Below are 27,399 nucleotides of genomic sequence, written 5' to 3'. Positions count from 1 at the left end.
GCCAGGCACGAGGCACATGATATGCATCAGAGTCGTGGGCCGCCTCACTGAGGGAACAATGTGTAGTATGGCTGATTCAGTTTCAAGTTTGCCTTCCAAGTAACTGCTGCAGAAGCAACACTGAGGCAATTTTTTTGTTATTGCAGGCCAGACTACATGCACGTGCTTCCTGTTTCCAAAAGAGGAAGGCAAGTGGGGGATGAATGCCTTGGAGTTGGTGAGGCCAGAATGCATCCTACTAATCTAAATGGAGCCCTTTGGTGGAGGATACCTGAGCAGTCAAGGCTTTTGGATAACGAAACGGCCAGCCATCTAAGCAGGGAATGTGACAGTCTAAGAGATGCACTGTCATGACAAGGGGTATGAAGGGAATCATGTCAAGCACATTGAAATCATTGATGCTATTGGGCGGGCAGAACGTAAAGGAGGTAAACAAAAGCAAGCATTCCAGGGAATGTCAAGTTAAACAGAATGGAGAATGTTGTAGTTGGTGCAAAGGGGTCAACTGAGATCTTTCATGCCAAATGTTAATTGTGACCTTTCTTGCCAAATGTTTACAAGAATTGAGGTGCACTGGGAATTGTACTCAGTATGTGCTTCCTTGTGTTGCTTTATGGAGTGCATTTTGTGTTGTCTTATGTCATCAATAGTTTGATGCAGCATTGCAAGGTGATTCCCCTACATGTCATTCACTGCTCAGATCAATATGCAAAATTCATCACTATATGGTGCCTGACCAGCAGCGTTTTCCTATTGCAGTTTTCCGTGGACAGGGTGCTTCAGCCACAACTGCAAATTGAATGATCCAATTTTCCCCAGTTAACCATCTCATTGGGAAGACTAATGAATGAACTGAGTACAGCATGGCCTACACCGCCAATTCTTTTACAGGGTTTCCCCACTGTGGAATTGTGTGCTGCTGCTGCCAGTTATGGGCCAGCTCAAAGGAGTCAACTCACAAGCACCCGCACACTAAAGAGTCCAGTAGCACCGGATGTCATAGGTAAAACATTGGATTTTGAAAAGATTGCTAATATGCTTGGAGGGGAGTCTAGGGTAATGTCAATGCTATTGATGTCTACAAGAGACTTGATCAAGGAATCATGACACAGAAGCAATGCACCAGCCCAAAAGGGGAAGCACTACCTGCTCTAGGAAAAGGTCACAATTAAATTGCCCACAAAGCAGTTCAATACCTCTATGCGGTGCGAGTAGCAGAAGGAAGCGGAAAGTGTGGTCACCCTTCAAACCAGAGCGTTTAGATACCTACACAAAGTAGGGGCAGCTGTCTGAGGGCCAGGTCGTCCCTTGGTCCTGCTAAACCACATAGGCACTGCTTTTTCCAAGTTATCACACGGCCCTCAGCCTTAGATCTTTCACATTTCCAGAGGAGGTTGCAGGATGCACATCTGTCTATCCCACTTTCATCACAGTAGAAGCAGACAGCCATATTTACTTGTTAGATACATCTCAAATTTGCACTTTGCACAGTTGAGCTCTGAGAAGTTTGGACCATGTAAAACCATTTAAGAATCTCTGTGTAAGCAGTGCTGATTTGTTCGATCAAGTGTAGTGTTTGTTTTCTCTGATGTTTTCTAATAAAATTTAAAATGTATTATAATTGTTCTTTTATAACACACTTAATACCAGCGAGTGGTTTCTAAGCACGCAATCAGGATTCTAACCTGTGTTGCGCTGCATTGTCTCACTTCCAAGACAAATGCATTAACCCAGTTCTATTTTTCCGCCCCAGCAGCAGTTCAAGAATACAGCTTTGTTCCTCACATGGGCAACGAAACAGAGTATTATGCCCCATCGATACTGTGAGAAACCTCAAGGTTTCTCACCCGCTAATCCCCACGCCCATTGCTTTTGGATCCAGTTCCTGGGGGTGGACCAGTGTGGGAGGATCACTTGGATGAGGGGTCTTCGGGGAGTGGGAGTGGGACACCGGAGGGTGAGACACAGTATCCCCTTCCATGTAACACCTTTTCCCCCATTTTACCAGGTATGATACTTAGGAGCCCAACGCCCCTCCCCCCTCTTTCCCAACACAAACACTTTCTCGCGGACAGTTCACCATGAGCGAAAACAGACTAACACCAGAGCCATATATCTGACATGTCCCAATACAACAGTCAGGCAAGGTCAGGCAATTACTGATCATTACACACACCTGACTTCCATCACACTTCCCTACATGGATAAAAGGCGGAGCACGAAAGCAAGGCAAAGAACATGAGGAAACAGCGGCTTCAAGATGGCAGTTTAATATGAGGAGAAAGACACCGAGACCAGAAAGGGTTGCAAGGAGGGAAGTGCCCTTGACATTTTCAGACCGTTACTTTTGTGAGCCTTGGAAAATAAGAAACCTAAGACCTTTGGATGAAAGCTGAACAAGCCTGCATTGTGTGTCAGAGGTACTCAGGGCTCTCCCGCGTCGATAACCAAGGCAGGGAGGAGCGATTGCCGCTGTGGTACTATCCTTGGCTCCTACAACAAAGCAGCACCAATAAAGACAGTACAGCCAGTGAGTCAGAGAGACTGATATCATGCCTGCCTATTTTTAGAGAGCAGGAAGCTGTCCTCAGCGCCTTACATAAAGGAGCAATTGGAAAATTGTTTCAAGTTAATTTGGGCTCCTCCATGTATCAGAAATAGATTTACATCCAGCCGCAGATACTTTTCAATACGTTTGGACCCAAGTAAGGAGGAAGTTTGGATATGGCCCGATGAAGGACGACAGTGCTAGGCACGTGTTGATGATGAGGCCACGAAGGTGCATTCGTTTTGTGATTGTGGTATAGCAAAGTGGTTTTTGTTGTTTATGACTATGATTGTGAACCTTCTTCTAGGTGAGCACCTGAACATCTCAGCCCAAAAGATTCTATTACCCCGGGGCGAACATATCCGGAGACTGAAGTGGGGGTCTGATAGAGCTAATAGCCAGGTGTTTGATGGTAGGAAAGAAATCAGCGTTTAGAATCTGGAAGAGCAATATATCACCGAACATTGAGGAGTGGCTTTCTGAAGTAGTGTTAGTTTCCTATCGTTAGAGAGTCACATTTCATAGAAGGAATGTTAGGTGGCAATGTGAGGACATTTGGTGACAGTTCTCAGAATGGTTACCTGAATGCAACCTGGGCTGAGAGAGGTGTCTCTAGTAGGGTGGCCAACGTGACTGGCACCTTTGGGACTATGGCTCGAAGACTTTTGCGCTCCCTTCTTTGTTCTTCTCTGACATTCTGAAAGAAATGTTTTAGTGTACCTTAAATTCAAATTGATTTTTTTGTATTCCTATCTGATGAGACATAGTTTATTGACTGAAATAGCTAGGTGAACAGTTTTTTTGAGTTTGCCATTTTAATACTATAACCTGTGAACTGTGGCCCCAGGCCCTCTGGCTCCCAACATCACTGTATGTCCTTCACAACTCCACACGTTCATGGGACTTCCACAGCAGAAAGATGAAGGGATTAAGCGAAACACTGGCAAAAGACTGTGTGGTTGCGCTGGAGACACGTGACACTTTGCTGCCGCTATCACCAGAATTAGGGAGGGGAGCTGTCAACTCGTTTTTATCGGTTATAAGCAGTGCTTTAAATGGAAAAATAGAAGGGCAGGTACTCATCAAGCTATGAAGCAGGCGCAGTGCTTTTGGTGCCGGCTGTTTCGGCAGGGCACCTTGGGCACAGGTCCCTTTGAGACACAGCCTGTAGTTTGCAGGCAATGCCCAGTGAGATTAAATTATGTGCCAAGGAGCACACACTTTGGTAAAGCGTTGTATCTGAGATCCTAACACACAAACTTTACAGCTTGTTGTTATGCATTCTGTTACGAAAGTTTGAATATCTATATTAAATTAGGCATTCTTTTTTGCATATCAAACTAGCAGATATCATAGCTGTAAACTAAGCTTTAGAAGGGGAGTTGTATTGCTCACTTTCATTGCCTAACGTTCCATCACAACTCTAATTATTTTAACCTTTACACGTTAGAATAGGCACTGCTAATAGCAAAGAAACAACTTTTAAAAGTTCTTTCCCAGGCTTTGTAAATCAATCTCTGCTCCATCAAAGGACACCAATGGTAACAGGTGAAGCTCACTTAGCAAAACAGTGTTCAGTGCCTAGTATGCTGAGAGCATGTTTGCCTCTCGTTTTGTTATGCAGGGTGGGCCCTGAAGAAGACATTAGGGGAACTGTGGGTGGTGGAGAGAGGAGGAGGGAGAGGGTGCTGCTTTCCCGAGCAAAGGCTGCAGAGGTTTAGTCCTTTAAATTGCGATAAAGTGAAATGCAAAGCTTTCATTTTCACCTCGCAACATAGTGAAGTACCTGTACTTTCTTTCAGGCTTTGAGAAGTGCAGGTACTCAAATGCTCGAAAATAAGAAGCGCAGGTGCTGAGGGCCGGGTAGCAATGGTTACAAGGTGTCCATGCCCTCCTGTGGAGTTGATTGGTCTGCAACCCCGGGAAATGCTTAAATAAAGTCATCATGAGCCAATACTTCCCAATGGGATCCGAGACTTTTCCATTTGCTTTATGAGGTTGACTTGCTCTGCTTTACCGCTCTGCGACCTCTAAGTCTTTTGAAAATGGCAGTAAATGCTTTTTAAGGGAAACACGCGCCATATGATGCCCACTTTCAAAGTTGCAGTTACTGTAGAATGGTGACCGTAGTGGGGGTTTTCGACCAATTAAGCCATTTTGTTTACTTTTTTCCGTGGAAATAACTCCAACCAGACAATGCCTGAAAGCTGGTTGCCAGGGCAACCGTTCAGCGTACAATCGCAGTCTTTCCTTGGCACTTAAAGGGTGCTCCTGTCAACAACCAAAGTTTAATTTGTGCTTCAGTGTCCCATCAGATATTTCTAGATTTCTTTCCGCGGGGCAACTGGGGAACTACCTGAGAATACAGTGGAGGTTGCAGGGTGCCACAACACAAAGCACCACAACGGTCAAATTGAAAACTATTCATTGAGCCCCGTTCCTCCCCCTCCCCCCAGCAGTGTTTGCATTTCTCTAGTAGCGGCTGATGAAAGATTGAATTTTAAGCAGCCCAATCAAATGAAAGCCTCGTCTCATTGACTTTCTGTCTGACGGAGAGCTGGCCGCTACCCAACCCCCTGGTCCCGAACACTGATTCAGCAGCATGTGAACAAAATAACATTTTCCTCTTTAATTCCCCACAGCCCCCCCTAAAAGTGCAATGTACCAATGGAAGAGGTTTGAGCAGGCCAAGCTGACGGCACTGGTATGCAGACATGCCACTGAAGTATCGCAGAATCCCTGGGGATCACGCCTCACTGTCCGAGGCGGTACAAAGCCTCTTTGAGTGAGTCCATTGTGCATGATCGGCAGCAGGAAATTTCCACTTCTGTTGGTGCGACCAGGAAAAGCTGCTTCGGCGCAATACGCGCACCTCGTGGATCGCGCGAGAAAAGGCACTCAACGTGAGGCCAGATTAAGATCTGTGGGGACAAATCACTAACATGGGATGCATGGTACTCGGCCAATGTGATATCAATTGTGATATATTTATTTCAAGACGACTGTGTTCTTTCAAGATAACTGTGCTCCGCAGAGCACCCAAAAGCCAATACTGTTCATGTCAATGAACGCATACACAGTAGGAGCATTGTTGCCAGTTTGGCGCATTTAATTGTACCTCTTGTGTAGTTCGATAACTTTCTGAGCCCTGCCATCTTCTGTCTTTGGGTAAATCTGGCAGTTTAGGTTTGTTGGCACAGTTCCTTCCTTCTTGCTTCTGATGATCAGAAAGGTTGTTTGTGTCCATTGTGACCGACTGCTTTAACTGAACACATGTTCCTATTTAATAAGATCTACTTACTTGTGATTGGCTACAGTATACCTTCTAGTACAAAAGCCACTGTTCTCATTTAATATCTGAAGTCTGAATTGAACATTCTTTATATAGGCTAAGAATTCTGTTCCTATTATACGAACTTAATGCTGCAATGATAACCACATACAAATTAGTTCACAAAGGATGAGTGGCAGAGGTCAAGCTGAGGAACTACGCACGAGACTCTGACTCTTGCAGGGATGTGGAAAGAAACTGCACATGCATTATATTTGTAAACACAACAGCACTGTGCTGCATTGGAATTCCTCCATTGTCAGGGGTTCAGCTCTGGTGGAGAGCCTATTATTTGAAGGTCCACCGTTTTAGACCAAGGTGGCAGTGACCCAGGGGCAATTGCCAGATGGTGTGTGTTGACTGGGCTGTGTGATTCGAGCTGTTGACCTCAGACCTGATCCCCACGCTGGCGTCCACATATGTATCACGATCATGATTGGTTGCCTGTGCTAGCATGCAGGCCCAGCAGGGTGGCCAAGGATCAGGCCACCATGAACCTTTGTCTACTGTGTCACCACTGTCTGCAGAACAATGGCAGACTTCAGTGTTCGGTATCCCGTAGCTGCTGTCTACAACTAGCACTGCACATAGGCCCAAAACCAGGCACGGGGAAACAAACAAAACAACCCACATTTGGCTACCACCAACAACCAAGAAATAGCTTACATTAGGGGACAAAGAAACAGCCAGAGGAACTGTAATAACCAGCAGATCACCAGGACAATGTCATACAAAGCGACTGAAGACGGACAGAGGCAGGTGATAACTTACCACTGGAGCAGTTGGGCCCGCCCCATCCCGGCTCGCATTGACAGGTGTTGGGCGCAATGCAGCGGCCGTGCACGCATTTATCAGCACAGTGAGCTGTGGAGACAAGAAATCCATCAAATCAGAGGGGGCGTGGGGGGATTGAAGGAAACATGCAGAGAAAAAAAAATCACATTTACAGCACAGCTGTTAAATACTCTCCTCTCAAATATCACTTAGAAACTGCAACCGTGTCGGTTCGTGAATGACCTACATTTTCCCAGATAAATTGAGAAACCTAACTAAAAGGGCACTGAAAAACCACCAATTTATCTATCTGCTTCCGAGGCTCCAGAATGCACCCCTCGGGGTTCCTGGTGAGAGATTTGGAGCAATCTGGCTCGACTGCCAATAATAAGCCATCTCTGGCACGCCCACAACCCCTGGTGTGCCATTACCTGCTGCCACCTGCAGGAGGCCTGGGTCAATGCGCATACATGTCCTGTACCCACCTCCAACCGCATCCCTGCTTATCTCAGGCCTGGGAAATGTGCATGCCACGAGATGTGTCACCACTTTGCTGTTTTGTTGGCAGCGCTAGCATGGCAGAACATCTGTTTTCTCACGTTAACTAGCCAAATGTTTTTGTCTCTCCGTGCCATTATTTTCTACGGTAACCCGCATGCAATTTTTAAGTGCACCCTTAATTCGGATAATTGCTGCATATAACATGGGGCTGGACCGTGTAGTTTAGAGCTCCCACTAAAGGGAAAGCCGTACATAACATCCTGGTGGGCTGTATATATGCATGGGGCCAACCCGGCAGTAGATTTAGCCTCGCAGTTTCCATTCGCCCAGGCATTTCTGCTGGTATCTGCAGCCAGATGTGCACTGTACACTCACAGCTCTGCCGGCTTCTCCTCCGTTGACTCCCTTGAAATAATGCTCTGTGACGCCTAGCAGGGGCGTTTCGTGCTCCAGCTGCCACATCTATTAGTAAGATGACTACCTACTGCAAAGGAGGTTTAGAGCCACAGCAAAGAGGCGCGTGTCTGTGCGCGGGCATGTGTCTAAGAGAGAGAGAGAGTGCTCATGCGCGCACACTTGTAGCTAAAAGAGGGTGTAAGAATATTACTGACACCTTGGTAAACAGCTGCACTCCTGTATCCACACAGCGAAAATTAAAATCCTGTCTTGTTTTTAGAATGACCAACCAAAACCAGAAATCTCCCAACTGAACGTTAATATATGCAAATGGTCATGAGAGCGCCAGGGGACCACTCCTGTGGCGATAGTGCGCCGTACAAATGTCCTTTAACATTAACATTAACATACTTATTTTTTATGGATAGCCTGAAAATCTGACCGCATTTTCTAGTGAAGTTTCGGCGCAATGCGCTTGTTTGAAATGCCTCTTTTCATGAAATAAGTGCCTTATCGACCTGCAATTTCCCATAATCACTGTCCTGGACGCAGCCTTAGCCAACTCCACATCCACACACAGTTCCCATAATCACTGTCCTACACAAGACCATATCCACCTGCGCATTAATGATTTCCAATGAGTACACATTTTTTCAGGATCTATCTGCATTGGCCATCGAGATCCCAAACACACAGAAAAAATGAGTTACCAGACCGCAGCACAGGTGCTCCAAGATGTCGGCTATCATGTTCACCACGTGGGGATTAATCCTTTCTTCATCAACAAACGGTAATAAAGTGAACCAGCAGTTTGAGATTGGGTTAGAAGGAAACGGGGTGGCCCTGAGGGAGGAGCAAGATGGCTCCAGGCATGTTGGCGCACGCCACGTACCGGACTCAAGTGGGGGTTAAAGGGCAAAGTAGTCGCTCATCATTGAAAACACCCTTGGGCACTACACAATATACCACACGTATGAGAGAAGTATAGTAAAGAACCAAGGTTCTGCGAAGTATTGTGTCCGCGTCTTCTTTGCCCCACCTCGTATACTACGACATCTATCTCAAAGAATGTTTACTTCTAGCCTGGCTATGAATAATAGCAAAGCGCAGATGATTGCGCGTACAGAGCACATTTGGCCGTTGTTTGAAAATAAAACATTAGTAATTTTAAAGTTGTGTCACGTTCTTTGCAACACGCGGACCCGCCTGCCTGGGTAGCCAAAGAACTGGAAGAAATAAACACACTTAAAGCGCTAAACTGAACTTATTGATATCAGGGATATAAAAACGATGATTCACCAACAGAATTCTTTAGGTTGTGTCGGTTTCGTTGTTGTTTTATTTTTGTTTATTTCACAGAAAATGAGCAAGCCACAGGCACAGCGCAAAGGAGAGTTTGTGTGTCAAGACGCATTTTTTAAAATGCGTTTTAAATTTAGAATGAACAAAATCAGAATGAACCAGATTCATACACAATGAAGAGTCAAGTGTTAAAAGGAATAAAGAGCGGATGGGTTGTGTTGGCATCAAGGGACTGCAACCTGTGGCTATTCAGATGTTTGCCGGTCAGATAGCACAGTGAGCTAAGCACTCACCCCTGATATCTGTGTGCAGCCTAATGGGGCAGGGTCGAATCCCAACAGGGTCAACTCAGTCTTTCATCCTTTGGAGGTCGATAAAATGAGTACCCCTCTGTGGGATAATAATGTCTTCTGTTATTTGAGTGCTGTGAGGCCTAAAGATGTGTAGCACTATATAAGAAATACATTATTATTTTAGACAGCAATTTTTTACCACTGACTATGCTGGACAGGGCTGATGGGAATTGTAGGCCAAACATCTGGGGAGTCGAAGTTTGCAGACCCCTTTTCTTTGCATATTCAATAGAGTTGGGATACAGATTTGGTGTAGACGATTCCACTGGCATGGAATTGCATATCTTGGCAACAGCCCCGGAAAGGGCTTGAAAGAGTACATGATTTTCCTCTAACATTGGGCGTAGCAATTATTATATTTCCTCTGCTCCACTAAGTAGAGTGCGTTTCCAATATGGATTGTTTTCTGAGGTTGACAAGCCACCTGGAACACAATTCAGCGCCACCTAACAGCCAACCCAAAAAAACTGCATCTGTTCTAGGGCACTCTATTCCCAAACTACCAGCAGCTTGAGACATTTGGCACAATCCTGTGTAAACTATATATGTTGCGCCGTTTGCGTAGGTCAGAACCCTTTATCATTGTTGCTACACTTATGACACTGGGTGGCCTTATTCTATTTGAATGGTTTTTACGGGTATGGTTATAGCCGGGATCTTTACCCAGGGGTCCCTCAGAGGTGCGAGTGCTCCAGATGCCCCTGCATTGTCTGCAGAATGGAGAACATTACTGACCACACACAACGATGTGTATCCAATGAGCTGCTAATGATTGACAGCCTGTAAACTATGATGAAAGGCCCGCTTCTTGTACATGGGCCACCCCTGTATTAAGTAAAGGAGCATTACTAAGCAATTTAATCAGCGACAGATATAGGCACGTCCAAAATTCATTTGAAATTATTCATGCCGTTGGAGTACACTAAATGGGATGTCGAACAATAGGGTGGAGGGCTGGGAGATGTGCCTTTTAATGATATGATATGGCATTTATAACGCACCTATACACAAGTGTTTCAAGGCGCGATTAATATTGTAAGGTCTAACGAGTCCCCAATCATAAACATTATCCGCATGCACAAGCGGGGGCACGAGCTTCTTGATTCACAGCTCAGGGTAAGTCTCCTCATGTGAGAGTGGGATAAAGTAAGATGCATATGTCTTAAGGAAACATCTGATGGCATCAGCGTTTTTTAAAAGCAGGCTTCTGTAATATTTTCGCCCCACACGGTGACCTGGTCGAAAGCCCAATTCTGTAGTATGTGTACATATGTGATTTAAACCTGGGGCTTGGGCTCTATTTATCAATGAATTGACACCATCAAGTGGCATTCTTAGAAGTTACCCCTCCTTCTAAAAGGCTTCCCCACTGGAGCTTTCAGAGTGGTTTTGGGCTTCACACCTATCCTGGAAACAGGCCCATTTGCCCCATGTAAGAGCAGGCTCAAAAGTGGACCATCGAGTGGACTGAGCCTGAAACGAATTTGTACAATGTCATCTTCCAGGAAGTGAGAAGCCTAATGAAAGAGGGAGCTCCCAAGGAAAGATCTGCCCTCCAGTTTTTCAACAAACTTCAAGTGGGTGCTAGTAAAAAACAAGAGGACCTGAGGTGTAAGACAAAGTGCAAGGAGGGCCTTGAGCAGTTCTTGCATCTGCCGTGAGCTGGAACCCAGGGGGTATTGTATGCTGCACACACCCCCATCCCCCAATAATAAAAACGTTCAACAACGACTTCCTGTTGCGGTCACACGATTGACAATCTTCCTTTGGGGAAGATCCCGCTGACTGGCATAAGAGGGCATCAAGTGCAATGGTGGAACATGAGAAGACCTCCTGCACTTCACTGTGCTGGGTCCCCTATACAGAGCAACTCGAAGAAGTCACCTATCCATATATGGAAATAGGAGGGAGCAGTATCGTATCAAGGGACTTCTACGCCCAGAGTACAAGGGCTGCAGCATTTTTGGGGGATAAAGAATAGACAAATTTGCTCTTGAAACTGGGGTGTGGGCAAGGAGAAAAGCAGAGTGAAACGGACTCTTGACGAACGCATTGAGTGCATCGTGGGTAGGGACATTTCGGGCTAAACAGGTCAGCATCTATATGATGATAGAAGTTCCAGATGAATTTTGTCCTTGGGCAGTAGGCAGCACTCCATGGTAATGGAAAAATCGGCGCATCGCTGCTAAGAAGTGTCTGTGGTATGCGTCTACTCCACTACCCTGCTCTCATCACGTCTTCTGTTTGTTTTTTTGGTTTATTTTTAATGCTCGCTCTGCTCTACAGCCTTTATGTTTTTAATGATGGCATACCATTGGCCTAATTTAAGTAAATGCTCTGGCATAAAAGGTCCCACTGGACCAAACATGTTCAATGAAAGGCATTGGACGTAACAGGCCGAAGACTGGAGGGACGAATGGAGAGCGATAGGGGAAGGAGCTACTCATACATCTGCATTGATCCCTTTGGCATTCCTAATGGCAGACCAAAACTGCAACGGGTCCACACAATGACAGTTTGAGTAAATTTGATATGCTTGTTTACATATGTTAGAATTACCTTGTCGATTATTTTGATCGAGAGTAAAACGGTAGACATGTGTTCTACTACATTTTTCACCACAAAAAGCAGGGACCCCCCCCCGGCACTCCCTCCACTAATCACCCCCACCCACTCCCCCTATATAACAGGCCCCTACCCAGCCTATTTTTATCTGAGGGGAAAAATGAGTAAAGCAAATTCGACTATTGTACTCTCGATCAAAGTGGCGAGTACCTTTTCTCTAGTGACCTTCCTCTAGTGACCCTTGACCCTTAGAATTGACAATAAAAAGAGCATAATTGATGATCTTATTAGACCCTTTATGAAAACAGGAACATGGTGAAGAGGAGAGGGTCTGCTGGTGTTAGTTCATGAAGCCCTACATGAACATTATTATGAAAGTGACCGCTGGACTTCTATGCTAGCATTACGTCATGTCAGTGTGCAATAGTACCTTAAAGCATTTATTATGCACAGAATGGAATTACCATACTAAATGACCCCCAACCGGACAGACCCAAAGAATATGGCAAAGTAATACTTTATTGTCAGTTCAAAATAAAGTAGGGCAATCTGGCAAACCACAAGCAGTAGTCTGCACACTTACGCACGATTTTAATTACACAAAGACTTTATACCTCAATATGCGTCAGCTATGACACTATCCTACATGGCAAACTTAAAACCTATTGAAGGGAGGGGTTGGTTAATGGAAAATATGTACCTATAGTATGTGTAAGTATTAATGACTTAATTGGCTGCCCCTTATCTAGTAGGCACGCCTTGAACTACCTCTAAATACTTTTAATACTCATTATAACAGAATAATGTAGCAGATTGGCCTGTGCAACTTTGTATAGCAGGTTGCTACATGGACTCATATGATTGGTTGGCATTCTCTCCCAACCTTGGATGTTTGTCTCCTTAGCAGCACATAAGCAAAATGAAACCCAGTTGCAGAGAACAACATCAGACTACTACCCACTTGCTCCAATTAGTTCATCATCTCTCATCGGCCAGGCCCTTTGCCAAAGTTTCTCTTTTGTAGTTGGCCTTGCAGCCTGTTCTTTGCTCTAGGTTCTTTGAGGGAGTGTTGGTACACCCTTATCTTCATCCGGAGCTTAATGAATGGCCTTTGTTTTCACCCTCAGAGTCACGTGTGAGGAGACCACAGACTTGTCCATGTCGACCTCTTATTTACTACTATTTGATTTAATTGTACTAGGTGCTATTACTCCTCTTGGCCCTGGAGACTTGATCACTCCATCTCACATATGCTTTCGGAATTTTTAATTATCTAGTACTTGGCACTTGTGGATGTTTTCTTTTTAGCTTAATCTAAGAGAAATATATGTCATGTTGATGGCTTATCCTCTTGACTCCCTTTCTGCCTTACAATTATTCCTTGATTTTCATCCTTGATCCCAAGCCAAGAGGCTCATCTCCATCGTTCATATGATGCAGTTTTCGAGTGCCTCCCGTCTCTGTAGCCTTGGTCTGTTTCTGAGGTAGCTTGGTTAGATTCAATACAAGTCCGACGTCCATCCGTTTCCCCATGGCCGCTTTAGTCACATTACAGGTTATATCGCAGCAAGATTCTATATGTCTCCGCTACCGTGCCTTTCCGCATATATACATTTACTTCGCCTCTTCTCAGTTGGTTCTTTGATACTCATGAGTTCTTCAGACTTGATTACATGTTTCTCTTGTTTCTTCAGTTAGATCTTTCATTCTTTCGAAAATTCATTGATCGTTTCAGTGCGTCCATGTGTCTTTACTTCAAGACGTCACTCTGCAGCTGTTAGATTTTCTTTACAGTTCTTCAATCTTCATTGCGGTATTTCGACATCCGTCTACTATCTCATTATGAGGGTACATTCGATACAGTTGTCTGAGTGCATAACGTCTCTCATACACTCAATGCGGCATCAGGACAATGATTGGTGTCATACATACGACTCTTTCACTGTCTGTACAACATGACAGAGGTGAGGAGGCAGAGTTTAACAATGACGTATTTGTCTGCTCAGTGATGTCAGTAATGAGTTCTACCAGCAGCATTCCTTTTTTCTAGGATGGTCTCTGTACTGTCTCTATACCTCCGTCCCCCCATCATCTTAAGTCTTGCACCCGGTATGGTTGATTAAAGGGAATTTCGCAAGCAACCTTTTTACCACAATCATTCACACACTGGCAGTATGTCCATGAGAGGAAACTTTACTCACAAGTGGTGCAGCAGTAAGCCCAGCACATAGTAATGCAGGTTTTACTTTGAGCTTTGCTCCCTATTGATGGCATCTCTGATCAAAAGTCTTATGCTACACCTCAACGCAGGGTTCTGAAACTCTAGCTCTCCCGATACCTTGAGCTACAACTCGCATTAGCCCAATCAACCATAATCAATGATGAGGGATCATGGGAGCCCTAGTCCAAAACAGCTATGAGCCACAGATTGCACACCCCTGCCATAACCAGGCTACGTGTGACTGATGGAAAACCAACAATTGTTACAGGCAACTAAAACTATTAATTTCTTGAAAAATCGTGTGAAGGGCATGTATACAGTGGGACACGTTATTCTGTCATGCTCATCATACAATCTTCCAGAGAAAAGTCTGGATTTTCAAACTATGATTAGGCGTGGGGGGGTGAGTTCATTTTCAATGCCTTTATTTAGCTTTTGCACTTCAAAATTCATCTATATTGGAAAAAGCACATTGAGCTGAGTGGGTCACCAAGCAGTCCATCCCTTTGGCTGCATACTCTGTTTTGGTCACAGATCATGGCCACACAACTCTCCACTGCCAATGGAAAAACTGAAATAAACTTTTTTTCACCAACTAAGTCAAGAATTGATATGAGAAAAAAAAAGATTTACATGAGGGATTACACTCAAAGATTTGACCCATTAAAGAACGAAACCTAACGGTATTAAAGAATGGAGATTTCATATAAATGGACACTCGGCAGGTAAGACCATATTCCTAGATGCCCCCTTCCCGAGTGAGACCAAAAGAAAGTCCCACTGACCCCTTTGTAAGACACAATGGAAGTCACATTTTCCATCACAGTACCAATTTAGGACCATCACGAGGCTCGGACCTGTCTTGTTTCAGAAGTGCCAGCTACCCCCCTGCTTGAGTTCACCATGACATGACCCTAGAGCTGGTACCTGTTTACTCCATACCGCCTTGTGACTCGCAACCCACTCGGGCATTATCGTGATTAAAGGATGTTCCATGGAGAACCAGAAAAAAGATGTCACTCTATGATTTAAAGGGAGAGACCCCACATCCTTACCTCGGAAAACATGTGCTATGTTGGTGGGAAAGCCCTTTAGTACATTGATCCTTCTTAAAGTAGATGACAAAACTTGGGCCAGTATTCTGCAACCCAAGAGTCTGCATTTCCTCTTGCAATCAGTTGCTATACACCTTGCACCCATCACCTGTTTGTTTTGCTTTGTTACCCCGGGTGGGACAGGTATGCCCAAACGTGGGTCCTGAGCCTGCTAGGTCTAGAAACCCAAGCTACTCCTCATTATTAATGACGTTCAATGAGGCCGAAACATGTCTGGGGATGCTTGCGGTCTCATGCAGAAGGGATGTAACCTAGCAGTTAGGCTTGACTGCCCCTTTTGGGGTAATACCAAGCCTGATTTGCATATGGTCTTTCCCCTCGCTGTAATGGTTTGGCAGGCGAAGAACGATGGTCTGGAGGGTTGCCCAGAGCAATTGCCAGAGGTTTAAGATTAAATTTAAACCTTCCAGCCATCACCTCTTCGTTTTTTCCTATACTGATGGTTGCCATATATTGCATATCTGCCAAACATCAGTGTAACTAGTGGGGTTCACCCTAACACATCAAAAACCAGTCAGTCATTGCTTGTGCTTGTATACCCTGTCAGCTGTAAATGTCTAAAAATAAAACTGGCATGGGTCTCCAAGCTGCTCCCTGTTGAAGACCAGGCTGCATTGTGGCCAAAACTGGGTCCACTTAAACTTGATTGAATTTTAATATGGCATGGATAGCTCTCAGTTTCGGGTTGGCCCACTCAGCAAAAAAGTCCCATACTCCTGGAATGTGATCTCTAACGAGGGGGATTCTCAACCCAGGATCTTCATGCAATTTGTCGACCATCTGATTGGGCTACTTAGCTCTGAAAGAAAGATTTTGTCTACTTAATTGGTTGGATTATATCCTTAATATATGTGCAAATGATTTTTATTGCTGCCGTGAGGTTCAGGTGGGTAGCAAGTTATTTGGTGATTATGTAGGTTTTGAGAAGGTGCCTAAATCCAAGAAGAAATGCTCACCATAGACTCTGGGAAGTCTGGTCAGTGTATCTCAAAGCCGTATATTAACCCTCAATTTCAGAACCAAATCTTACTTTGTTACTCCGCTTTAACATCGAATACTCCAAAGTTAAGTGGATTTGATGACTGCTGCAGCTCTCTTGCATTAGAATTACACACTGGGGCCTTGAATCTGTGCCCCCATACTTATCACTACACAGATACACTGGCGACTTGAAATCCTGAGAAAGCGAGAGCCACCTTTTTGCAAATATTAGACTTTTGTCATTATATTAGCATCCTGTTTCTTATTTGCAACGATACGCACACAAGTCGATCTATTGTTGTATATAGATAAACGCTCTTTGAAATCCTCCTGAAGACGCTGTTATGGTGCTGGCGAGGGTCTTTTTTTGAGAGATTTGGAAACTCAACATAGAAACATATCTGCATATGTGAACAACTGGAGAACAATAAAATACATGTTAAATGCTAAATAAAATGAATCCACGGCTCATTTGAACTAATGAACAAATACGCGCTAATAGCCACCTTATATACACAGAAATACTTGTCTACAAACCGGGACGATATTCAGGGATTTAACAAGTTATACGTTAGATGTGCATTCACAGTGCGGTCCTAATCTCGGACAACACTGGCTACACCCATCACTTGCCCTGCCCTGGGATTCCCCACTGTATCTTAATAAGTTCCGTGTGTTTCATCAACTGGGACCCCCAAAAATCATAATTACACCTTGCTTGTTTTACAACAAAATAAACTCTGAAATTAGGTTGACCAGACGTCCTGGTTTTGGAGGACACCCTCAATTATTCACACCATGTCCCCACCATCTTCTTCAAAATAGTTGAATGTCCCAGTTTTAGCAGCTAGATCCTTATCAAAGCACTTCTCCGATAACTGGTCAGCCTCCAGGCGGCAGTGTAACAACCAGCGTTGGTTGCTGGTAGCAGGACAGAAGCCTCAAAGACATGCATTATAAGAAGAACTATACATATAAATAAATAAACACATTGGCAATGGCCCACTTCACACTGGTCTTCTGAAGAAAAAAATGCTGAATTGAAAATATAAAAATCATATGTACCCATTACTCTGCAGGTTTAGCCATTCTCACTGGTCATATGTTAGGGATCCACTGTCCATTTTCTGTGTTTAATTTTTCAAAATGTTAAGGTTTGCAAAATCTGGCCACTCCACATAAGATACAACTATTGAGGACGTGTGTCTATCAGCACACCCACTGCATTCTGGTGCTCTATTTTGTGTAGTGTAAGAATCATTTTGCATGATAATTTATGGGTTTATGCTGATTTGCGTTTGTATAGCACACAGCTGTCATTGGTATGCCTTGGTAGCATAACACACATTACACCATTTTATGACACCTCCAGAGGAGGCCTTGAAGATTAAAGAGAACTCGCATCTGGTGTGCTCCCCCTTCGGGATGCGAGTGTGATTTTGGGGTTTTGTACAGTGTATTGTGTTACCAGTCTGGCCATTAACTGCACAGACACTAAGACACATCTAACTCTCGGGGGATGCGTGCACCCGTGGGCAGCAGCTTAGGCAGGCGCCAGGATCAGACAGAGTGATCGCGAGCCGGGGGCGCGGAGCAGCGCGCCCAGCCTCCCTTTCACACAAAGATGAAACGCATTACAGTGCCTTATGATTCGGAGGAATTTAAAGCGGATCAATAAAAAATGCAAGTGTCAGATTTTGAGCCTGGACCAAGTAATCAAAGTATGGCTTTTCCTGTGTGTTAATACAGTGCTGGCTGTGTTGTGTTTGAACAGTTGTCTGTGGAGTTGCTACTCAGCGCCGAGGGGACATTCGCAGAGTGAGAGTCGATGGTGAATAACCAGAGATGGGAAAGGAGCCAACCCCTTACTGTGAGGGCATCTTTCTGCGAGCGCTTCCACGGAGAGGGCAGGGGTCCTGCTCAACCCTTACACCACAAGCACTCTTACAGGACATAAAAGCACACAGCAAACTCAATGGCTGCTCAGACAACTCGCCCAGGCCAGGTAAGGCCAAGTCAGCAGGGACACTTTCCAAAGGGCCGTTTCAGAGCAGCTCTGCACAGCTGCAGTTTGGTGCTTGTCCCTAGACGCAGATCACTATGATTGGTGAACTGGTGTACACTATGCAGGATTCCATAATGCAAAGGGCACTGCAGCTAGAGTCACCGCTAAACATGTGGTCAGCGCTCCTTTCTTCCATTTGCCAAAACCAAGAGGGTCCTATTGAGGGTGGTCTAGTCCTTGATTTCAGGCCCACACTTTAGGCGTTTACACAGTTGGCGGGACCAAGCTGACCATTTACCACAAGCCATCTGCTTGCCAGAGGCAATAGTATTATTGAGTCCAACTTAGAAGGGAGTTATGCAGTCTCTGCTCGTCTGCCTACTCAATTTTAGGAAATGCACCAGTCTCATTTGCAGGGGCTCATTGCATCGGCCGCCACAATGTGCACATTTTGCTTGGCCCAGATAAGCAAATGCCCTGTAATGACATGTGTGCTGGCATGCTCGGTCTTACAGGCTGCAGTGTCAATTGTATGCTAGTTTTGCTGTTCGTGGTCTCTAGGCTGCATCCCTGAAACTCCAATGCACATGACCCAGTCAGGAAGCGTGACGTGCAGTGAGTCCAGATTTCGGGGAATGCGGCCTGGAGACTGAAATTATACAGGCCTGGAGTCCTGTAAAGGTCAGTGGTTGAGGTTGAGGAGTATGGCGAAATGGGATGTTGGGGAATGGCCATGCAGCATGAGGGTTATGCCTGGGCAGCACCCACTTGAAAAGAACATGGGTAAGTGAGAGGCAGGAATAAGAACTTCCTTGCGGAAACAGCCACAAAAGGCTGCCTTCCGCAAGGTTGGTCTTATATCTGCGACTTTCAGACATTTGACTCCAGTGCAAGCCACACTATATGCTCGAACTGCATAGAAAAAAAGCTTGCTTTATGTTTTAACAGAAATAATCATTTTGGAAGGTGTGATGATTCATGGGATCACGTCACTTCTCCTCAGGGGGAGCCCATTCCCATGAGGCTAGGGAGGTGAGACCACTACCAAATAGTCCTCCTAAGAGTTGCGGAAAGCAGGACCTCACAGGGTGAGACTACCTTCATGAGGATAAGGACTTCCATTCGGTGAAGGAACTCCCTGACACCTTTTCCCTAGGGACCAAGTCCTTGTCAAAGATCCCACAGAACACTACTGTTTGTTATGGTAAGGCTTCTTTTGTCTTTGATCCACACATCAATATGACCTGGACAAAGAAGAACAAAAGAGATCTGGAGAGTAATAGCAGACTGCTTGGCTATGGTAATGAGAAGAGTTGGCCCCAAGGAAGCATAAAGAACACCTCAACCACTGATCATAGTGCTGAGAAGAGTTGGCTCCAAGGGGGCCTAAAGACCATCTCAACAACAACAAAGAAGGACTTGACCTCTGCACTTGGGAGGATCCAGCCCCAGGAAATAAAGAGTGAGAAAGGAATAGGAAAACAAGAGAGCAACCAGCGAGAAACCAGCCCAGCCTGGGAAGTTCTAACCTGGGAACACAAAGCTGCAAGGATGCTGATCTTCAGTGGTGGGGATGCTGAGAGACAGTCAGCAGAGCACAACGTCGGAAGGCAACCTTCTTATCAACCGAATAGAAAGAAAGAAACCAACAGTGTCATGACCTCGAGGAGGTGGACCATGTGATACTGCAACTGTGCCAGAGTCATGTGGTCTAAGTCTCTGCGGAGACGCAAGGATAAAGTGGCGAGCAGCGTGAAGAAAGCAGGAGACACTGGAGTTATTCGAGTCAGCCTAACTGTCCAGGAGGAACCGGCAATGCAGTCCTAACAATACACAGGTAACAGGAGCAGCGGGAGAACCGGTAAGGGTTTAGGGCAAATCCAGACTCTAGAGAAGCTCAGGAGAGACCTCCCTCGTCACAGTAGTGACATCAGGATAATCCAGAGTCCAGAGAAGAGCTCAGGAGTCATCTCTTTCGTCACCATAGTGATACTCAGAGTCAAGAGAAACTCTGGAGTAATCTCCCTTATCACAGTAGTGATAATCAGACAACTAAAAGCCAAGAGAACTTCAGGAGTAATCTCCCTCATCACCATAGTGATAGTCAACAATTCAAAAAAGAGTACATCAGGAGAAGTCTCCCTTATCGCAGTGATAATCCAAAAAGGATTAAAGAGGAGATGAGACAACAAGACTTGTCTGGCAGTCATCTTCAGAACATGGTAAAACTGGGAAGGATTTCTGGAGCTGTAAAGCAAGCTTTCGGAAACCCTTGGACATAGGTAAAGGGACTTTTGAGGACTATTGCTAAAGAATATCTCAAGACAGCCATCAAGGCTCTGAAAGGTGGGTCAGGAGGAGAGAGTCAGTCTCCTGACCAGGCTTTCTTTGTTGAATCAGAAGCTAAAGCAACGGATTGCTGGAAAAGAGATAAAGACTGAGCCAGTTTACCAGGAGAAGGGAGTCATTCTCCAGGCACTAATCTTCACTTATATGTTGAACCTTTTTTGTAGACTAGTGGCAGGGCAAAAGTAGGTTTTGGACAGAGGACAGGCACTTTTTCTTTGAATAAACATCCTGAAAACAACCAACGAGCTGTTATCAGTTTAGTTAGGGATAACCCTTCAGAGATAGGGAGAGATAGGTTATTTTCTTCAAATAAAGCCTTGTTGAAACATGCCACCCCTTTGTCCGGCTCCTTACGCCACCTCACCACAAAGGTCAGTGCTAAAAGAAGACCATTTGTACACTAATTAATCCATCACCAACCTGTTCCATATTGCCCAGGATTTCTTTAGACATGTGCATGGTTCCCTCACTGAGGTGGTCTCAGTGGCACTGGGGATGCTGGAGAGAGAACAGATATAATGCAGATAACCACCATTCACCCAAGTACCTTTATATTTTACTTTAATCAAGCAGTGCCACGGTTTCTGGTGGTCGGCATTTTGAATAAGGAGTTCCAGCATGCGTTGGACATTTGCCATAGCAGCACATCATGCAATGGTGGAACAAGCCGAGGGCACTAGAGTCTGCCAATGGGAGAAACATTTTGGAAGATTCTTTACAGAAACAGCACCAACAAGTCAGTAGCTCATGTGGTGCAGCTCGTCCACCTTTAAACATGTGTCTAGGGATGGATAATATATATAGCTGGTTTCTTAGTTAGATTGCTCCCCAATTAGTGAACTGGAGGTCTAAGGTATTTCATCATTTTGGAAACTTGACTAAAGCTCTACAACTGAAAAAATCAGAAAAAAGAAACACTAATTTCGAATTGCCTTGTAGACCATGTCAGCAGCACACAAACGAAGGCTACTGCCTGTCGGGAGCCTGTCAGGGGCTGGAAGGGCTCTGGGCCCCCACACGCCTGCCACCACTTGGTAAGGACTTCCTCCGACCCATACAGCGGTGTATTGTACCCTTGCAACCCACCCATCACTATCCTTCTATACACTGACACAGGACAGCTCCGGAAATCCGAGGTATCATGGCCACCAACTTGTACTTTGACACTGTTAGTTAATGCACCATAATATTATTAAGCAAACCTGCATTATGGCGCCATATCTATGCCTCAACAATTGCTATTAATAACATATCTGCACTACTATTAACTCTGTTACTCCTAGCCCATATATGCCTGGCCATTAACTGTTGAACTTCGCCCATATGCGCTTTGCCCTGACTGCTACCTCTAACCCGTATGCGCCTCACCTTGAAGGTGATTTTAGCCTAGTAATGCTTTGCCTTTGACTGCTGTTTTTAGCGTACTTGTGCTGTGCCACTGATAATTGATGTTAGCCTACTTGTGCTGTGCCAAAGAGAATTGATTTCAGCCTACTTGTGCTGTGCCATTGATAATTGATTTTAGCCTGCTTGTGCTGTGCCAAAGAGAATTGATTTCAGCCTACTTGTGCTGTGCCATTGATAATTGATTTTAGCCTGCTTGTGCTGTGCCAAAGAGAATTGATTTCAGCCTACTTGTGCTGTGCCATTGATAATTGATTTTAGCCTACTTGTGCTGTGCCATTGATAATTGATTTTAGCCTACTTGTGCTCCACCATTAACTGTCAAACTTAGCCTTTACGTGCTCTGCCACTGAAGGGGATTCTAGCCCAGCTATACCTTGCACCTGGCCATTGATTGTCAAACTTAGCCTACATGTGTTTGCCAATAGCCGGTAATCCCTGCCTTCATGCGCTCTGACATTGATTGCTGAATCAAGCCCATGGGTGCCCGCCCGTCCATTGACGGTTGAACTCAGACTATACCTCCCTTACCTAATCAACCACCCGGGGCACATAGCCCCCACCCACTTACCAGTGCTGTCCACATATATATGTGTACAGCACTGGTAAGTGTATGTAAATGTATAACTCCCTATACGGATACACCATAAGCATTATAACATTTTGCCTCTGGTCTATTACCCTTTTAGCATTCCCAACCGGCCCAACAGTTGACAATAGCCAACACCACACTGTTAAGTATCACCAACGTAATCAATCCTGCATAGCTTTCACCTCTCTCATCACCATGGAGGAAGTTAACCCCTCCATTAGACCAAGGACTGAATCAATTAGGGAACGCCCATGTAACCCTTGTAGCCCACCTACCAGAAACGCAAGGCTCAGAGCAAGACTTACCAGATTATACAAGCCTCTGACCAGATCTCTCCCGGCTGCCAACAAAAGAACTACCACCCACCAAGCTAGTACTACTAATAGCAAAACTAAGCCAGCCCCTACCCCCCACACTAAAACTAAAACTACCACTGCAGCCCCACCTCTTAAAGGCGGACTAATAAATGCACGATCCCTAACAGCTCATGCCACAGACATCTGCGATATTATACTGTCCAACAAATTGGACTTCCTTGCTGTCACAGAGACCTGGCTGCATGAGGCGGCAGGACCCTTAATATCTCTAGCAATCCCAGACGGCTACACCATTCTAAGACAGGACAGAAATAATATGCGAGGCGGCGGTGTAGCCATTATCGCAAAAATTAGCCTAAATATGAGAACCACTGTCATCCCAGACTCCAACTCTTGCGAAGTGTGCGCCATTAAACTCCCACTTCACAACTCACAGACCTTGACCATCTACCTCATTTACAGGCCCCCGGGCCCGCTGGGCACTTTTGATGAAGATATCTATTGCCTATTATCCACCAACCTTAAAACTTCCACGCAATTACTTATTCTAGGAGACTTTAACCTAGGCTATAACAACCCCTTAGACAAACATGCCTCCAATGTGGCTAATACCCTCACGGAATTGGGACTAACCCAAAAAATTGTGGAACCCACCCACAACAGAGGGAGAACCCTCGACTGGGTAGCAGACTATAACTGCTCTGCAAGCATAACCTCCATTTCCCCACTATTATGAACAGACAATTACCTGGTCACCTTTGACTTAGCCACCATCAGGCCACTTCTACATTTAGCCAATATGGCCCCCTCATGCCCGACCAGGAACAAAAAGAGTATCACTAAAGACAAAGTTATCCCGTCCATTCTACCCACCCTGAACCAACTAGATGAACACCTTAACCCAGAGCTACTTGTGGAAGAGTATAACAAAATCGTACGTTCCACACTTAACAACATAGCCCCCCTTAAACTCAGACCCAGTAAACCAAAAAACCACCTCAATAAGTGGTTCACCCCTGAACTAAAAGACCTCCGCCAACTCAAAAGAAGTTGAAAATCGTCCTGGAGAATCTCACCCACAGAAGAGCACAAAAAAAAACTTACAGAAATCTCCTCACACTATAAAAAAGAAATAGTCCTGGCCAAACGGAATTCTTATAATAAGCCCATAACCACGGCTAACTCAAGCATAAGGGGGTTGTTCTCAATTCTAAAAGAACTAGAGTCGCCCACTCCCATCCCTGATATATGTACAAAAGACAAAACCTGGTGTACGGAGATACAACAAGCTCTGACCAACAAAGTCACCATGCTGCAAAAGAAAATTGCGGCTAAGAAAGCCCCCCTCAATCCAAACATACTTAACACCAGCCCATCTCCACTAGAACAAAATACAACTAATCAATTCAGATTTACTAAAACCTCCATCCTGGAAGTGGAAAAAACGAGTCTCTCTCTCAAGCCTTCTAATTGTCAAGGTGACCTCTGCCCAGCACAACTCATAAAAGATGCTGCCAGAGAACTTTCACCCTTCATATCTAAGCTTGTGAATGCCTCATTCACCACAGGCATTGTACCATCCAACCCAAAACAATCATGGGTACTGCCCCTATTAAAAAAACAATCCCTTGACCCCCTCATCCCCACTAACTACCGCCCCATAACAACAGTCCCCTTTCTACTAAAAATCTTGGACAAGATAGCATACACCCAAATGCAAAAATGTCTAGAACAACACAAGTTCCTAGGAACAAGGCAGTCCGGCTTCCGCCCACAACATGGAACCGAGACTGCGCTCATCGACTTGAAGGCCCAAATTGATGAGTTAAGAGACAAAGGTCAAACAGCATTCCTTCTACTTTTGGATCTCTCGGCCGCCTTCGACCTTGTAGACCACAAAGTCCTCTGTAACCACCTTAACTCTGCAGCTTACTTTTCCAAAGAAGCCATACTATGGGTCGAATCTTTCCTGAATCAAAGGACCATGAGGGTGTTCTCCCCATCCTGTGCGGTGTTCCCCAGGGCTCCTGCATATCTCCAACATTATACAACATATTTACCAAGCCCCTTTTTGATGATCTGGACCTTCTTGGTATCACCTACACTAACTATGCAGATGATACCCAGCTTCTCCTCCCACTTTCCGGGGATTACAACAAGGATTTGGCCTTGGTAAATATATGATATGATGGGTTATTTATAACGCGCTTAATACCCAGAGGTTTCTAAGCGCGGACCCAGGGATCGAACCTGTGGTGCTCCGTATCGTCTTGCTTCCAAGGCGAGCACGTTGCCTACTGAGCTATCCTCCCGAGACAAATAGGGTGTACCTCATCATCCAGGCATGGCTGGCTACTCATGGACTATGCCTGAATGATGATAAAAAAGAGCTAATCATTCTAGGCACACACTCCACCCTCAAAAAACTAGGCCAGAAATATCACGCCTTTGAAATCGATGGAAACACTATCAACGTTGCCAAGGAAGTGAAGACTCTTGGCTTCTACCTAGATGCTACCCTCTCCTTCAACAAACAGGTAAACCCTCTGGCCTCAGTCCCAGCTTATACATGTAAGCTTATCAGAGCTGGTAAATGCTTCATCTCTGATGAGAACTGTCTGATCCTAGCGAGAGCCCTCATCTTATCCAGACTCGATTATTGTAATGCCCTATATATTGGGGCTAACAAATCCATCCCACATAGAATAGAAATTTTATAAAATAATGCCCTGAGAGCAGCTCTTGGCATCCCCAAACGAACCCACATCTCTAAGATAAGGCGGAATAACAAGTGGCTGTCGACCCAAGACAAAATCTTACTGAAAGTTGCCTCCCTCACTCACAAAGCCCTGAACAACGCGGCGCCTCCCTATCTCTCGGATAGACTCATAGAAAGACAATCATCCAGACCCGCCAGAAGTAGCTATGCCAATACCCTTATCATTCCGAGATTTAAATTGTCCAAGGCCGGAGGTGCTAGCTTCCCCGTCCGGGCAGCCCAAGTATGGAATTCACTGCCCCAAACTATACGTGCTGAGAAATCCTACCTTAAATTTAGAACCAACTACATCAATCACTTGAAGCAATCGATCAACTAATCAGCAACCCCTACCATCCTCTTGCCTCTATTACAGATACAGATTGTATACTATAAATGGCCTTGTACCGCTCTGCCTGATGTTACACCACCGGCAAGCATTATTTAATTTCATATCCTGTATATAACCTATCGTATATTTCTGTATAATACCTGTATATAATGCACTGTATTGCTGCCTATCCTGTCTATAGTATTTTCATCATGTAAAGTGTATCTTGTAACCTTTGTAACCATTGTAAGCTTCGCATACCCTTATTGCTGCGCCCTCGTACCCGCGGATCTGGTGCGCATTACAAATGAATAAAACAAACAAACAAACAAACAAACACTCACTAAGGCGAAAATACTGGTATGTTCTGTCTGCGAAGCAGCCTAAAAATATTAAGGCTTACCTTATGCCTCAAGCTTCATAGGTCTTTTCCCTGAAAATGAAACCTAGGCAGAGGTTTAAGAGACATGAAAACCTCTTAAACTCGTGAATGAGACCAGCCTTTCTATTCAAAGGCAGTGGTTTGATCTAAACTGAGAATGTTTTGCTCTCCACATCCTTGTCAGTTGTTCCTTCTGTAAACGTGTCGGCCTCATAAAAGGTTCCCCTCAAACATTACAGGAATTGGTCATCGGTGCTGTTTGCAACTAATGATAAAACAAAATATAAGGAGAAGGCTAAAAGCAATTATAAAAAAAGATCAGCCTGTGCCAGAGCATATGTGTGATTGTATGCCATCTGGCAAGGGTGTAAAACCCTTATCTTTTTCATTGCTATTAAATAATAAAATTATGCGGGTAATTCTGTTTAGGAAAGCAGAGTCTGCTTATCAGGCCCCCTCTTTTATAAAGTTACATGCCAAAACCATAGTCATAAATGTGTGCTTGCTGCACGAGTTTCCTGACAACTGCAGCACCAGCTCTTCAGTGGTACAGGGCAGGTTCAAATGTCACTTGTGCATTCCTCACAGCTTTTGTGACCCAAAGGCACTGCAGACAGAGTAGTAACATTTAAAAATCTGCATGTATGTTTCAAAATGTAATAATTGTTGCGTTATCCGTCAGTTAGCAGGTTCATCTCTAAGAATATGTCAAACCTGTTTATGGTATGGTGACTGATAAGAGCACACAATTTTTAAAGCGACACCAATTTCATATCATCCCAGTGTCAGCTTTGTGAGCCCAGACCAGCATTGTGAGAGCAATATGTATTCATGGCAGCCCGGCCGTCACCACTCCAGCAATACAATAGGCAGGGTGCTGTCCTCCTTTGATTCCTTGGGATAAAGGGTAACACCTCCCCTAAGGCACTCACCGGGAGATCTCCTGGGAACCCTGCTTCAAAGGGGTGCTCATATAACACTCACACTAATATAAAAAATCAAATGGTACAATAGAATTGCAGTTTTCACTTGAACCAAATTGTGCAAAACCATATATATATATATATATATATATATATATATATATATATATATATATATATATATATATATATATATATATATATATGTACAATTTCAACAAAACAATCCTTGCCTTCAGGGTTCAGCTTCC

General features: G+C 44.7%; 1 protein-coding gene across 1 annotated transcript in view; it reads right to left on the bottom strand.

Moving 5' to 3' along the window:
- Window positions 1-27,399, bottom strand: part of MEGF10 (multiple EGF like domains 10) — a 373,462-nt gene that overhangs the window by 242,159 nt on the left and 103,904 nt on the right. The window contains exon 5 of the mRNA XM_069625609.1: window positions 6,651-6,743. Coding sequence (XP_069481710.1) covers window positions 6,651-6,743 — 93 coding nt within the window. The remainder of the gene's footprint in view (window positions 1-6,650; window positions 6,744-27,399) is intronic.

Source organism: Ambystoma mexicanum, chromosome 6p (genome assembly GCF_040938575.1).
Source record: "Ambystoma mexicanum isolate Mex_15411 chromosome 6p, UKY_AmexF1_1, whole genome shotgun sequence".
NCBI classification, from domain to species: Eukaryota; Metazoa; Chordata; class Amphibia; order Caudata; family Ambystomatidae; genus Ambystoma; species Ambystoma mexicanum.
Note: the sequence above shows the minus strand (reverse complement) of the source record. Positions and strands in the feature narration are given on the sequence as shown.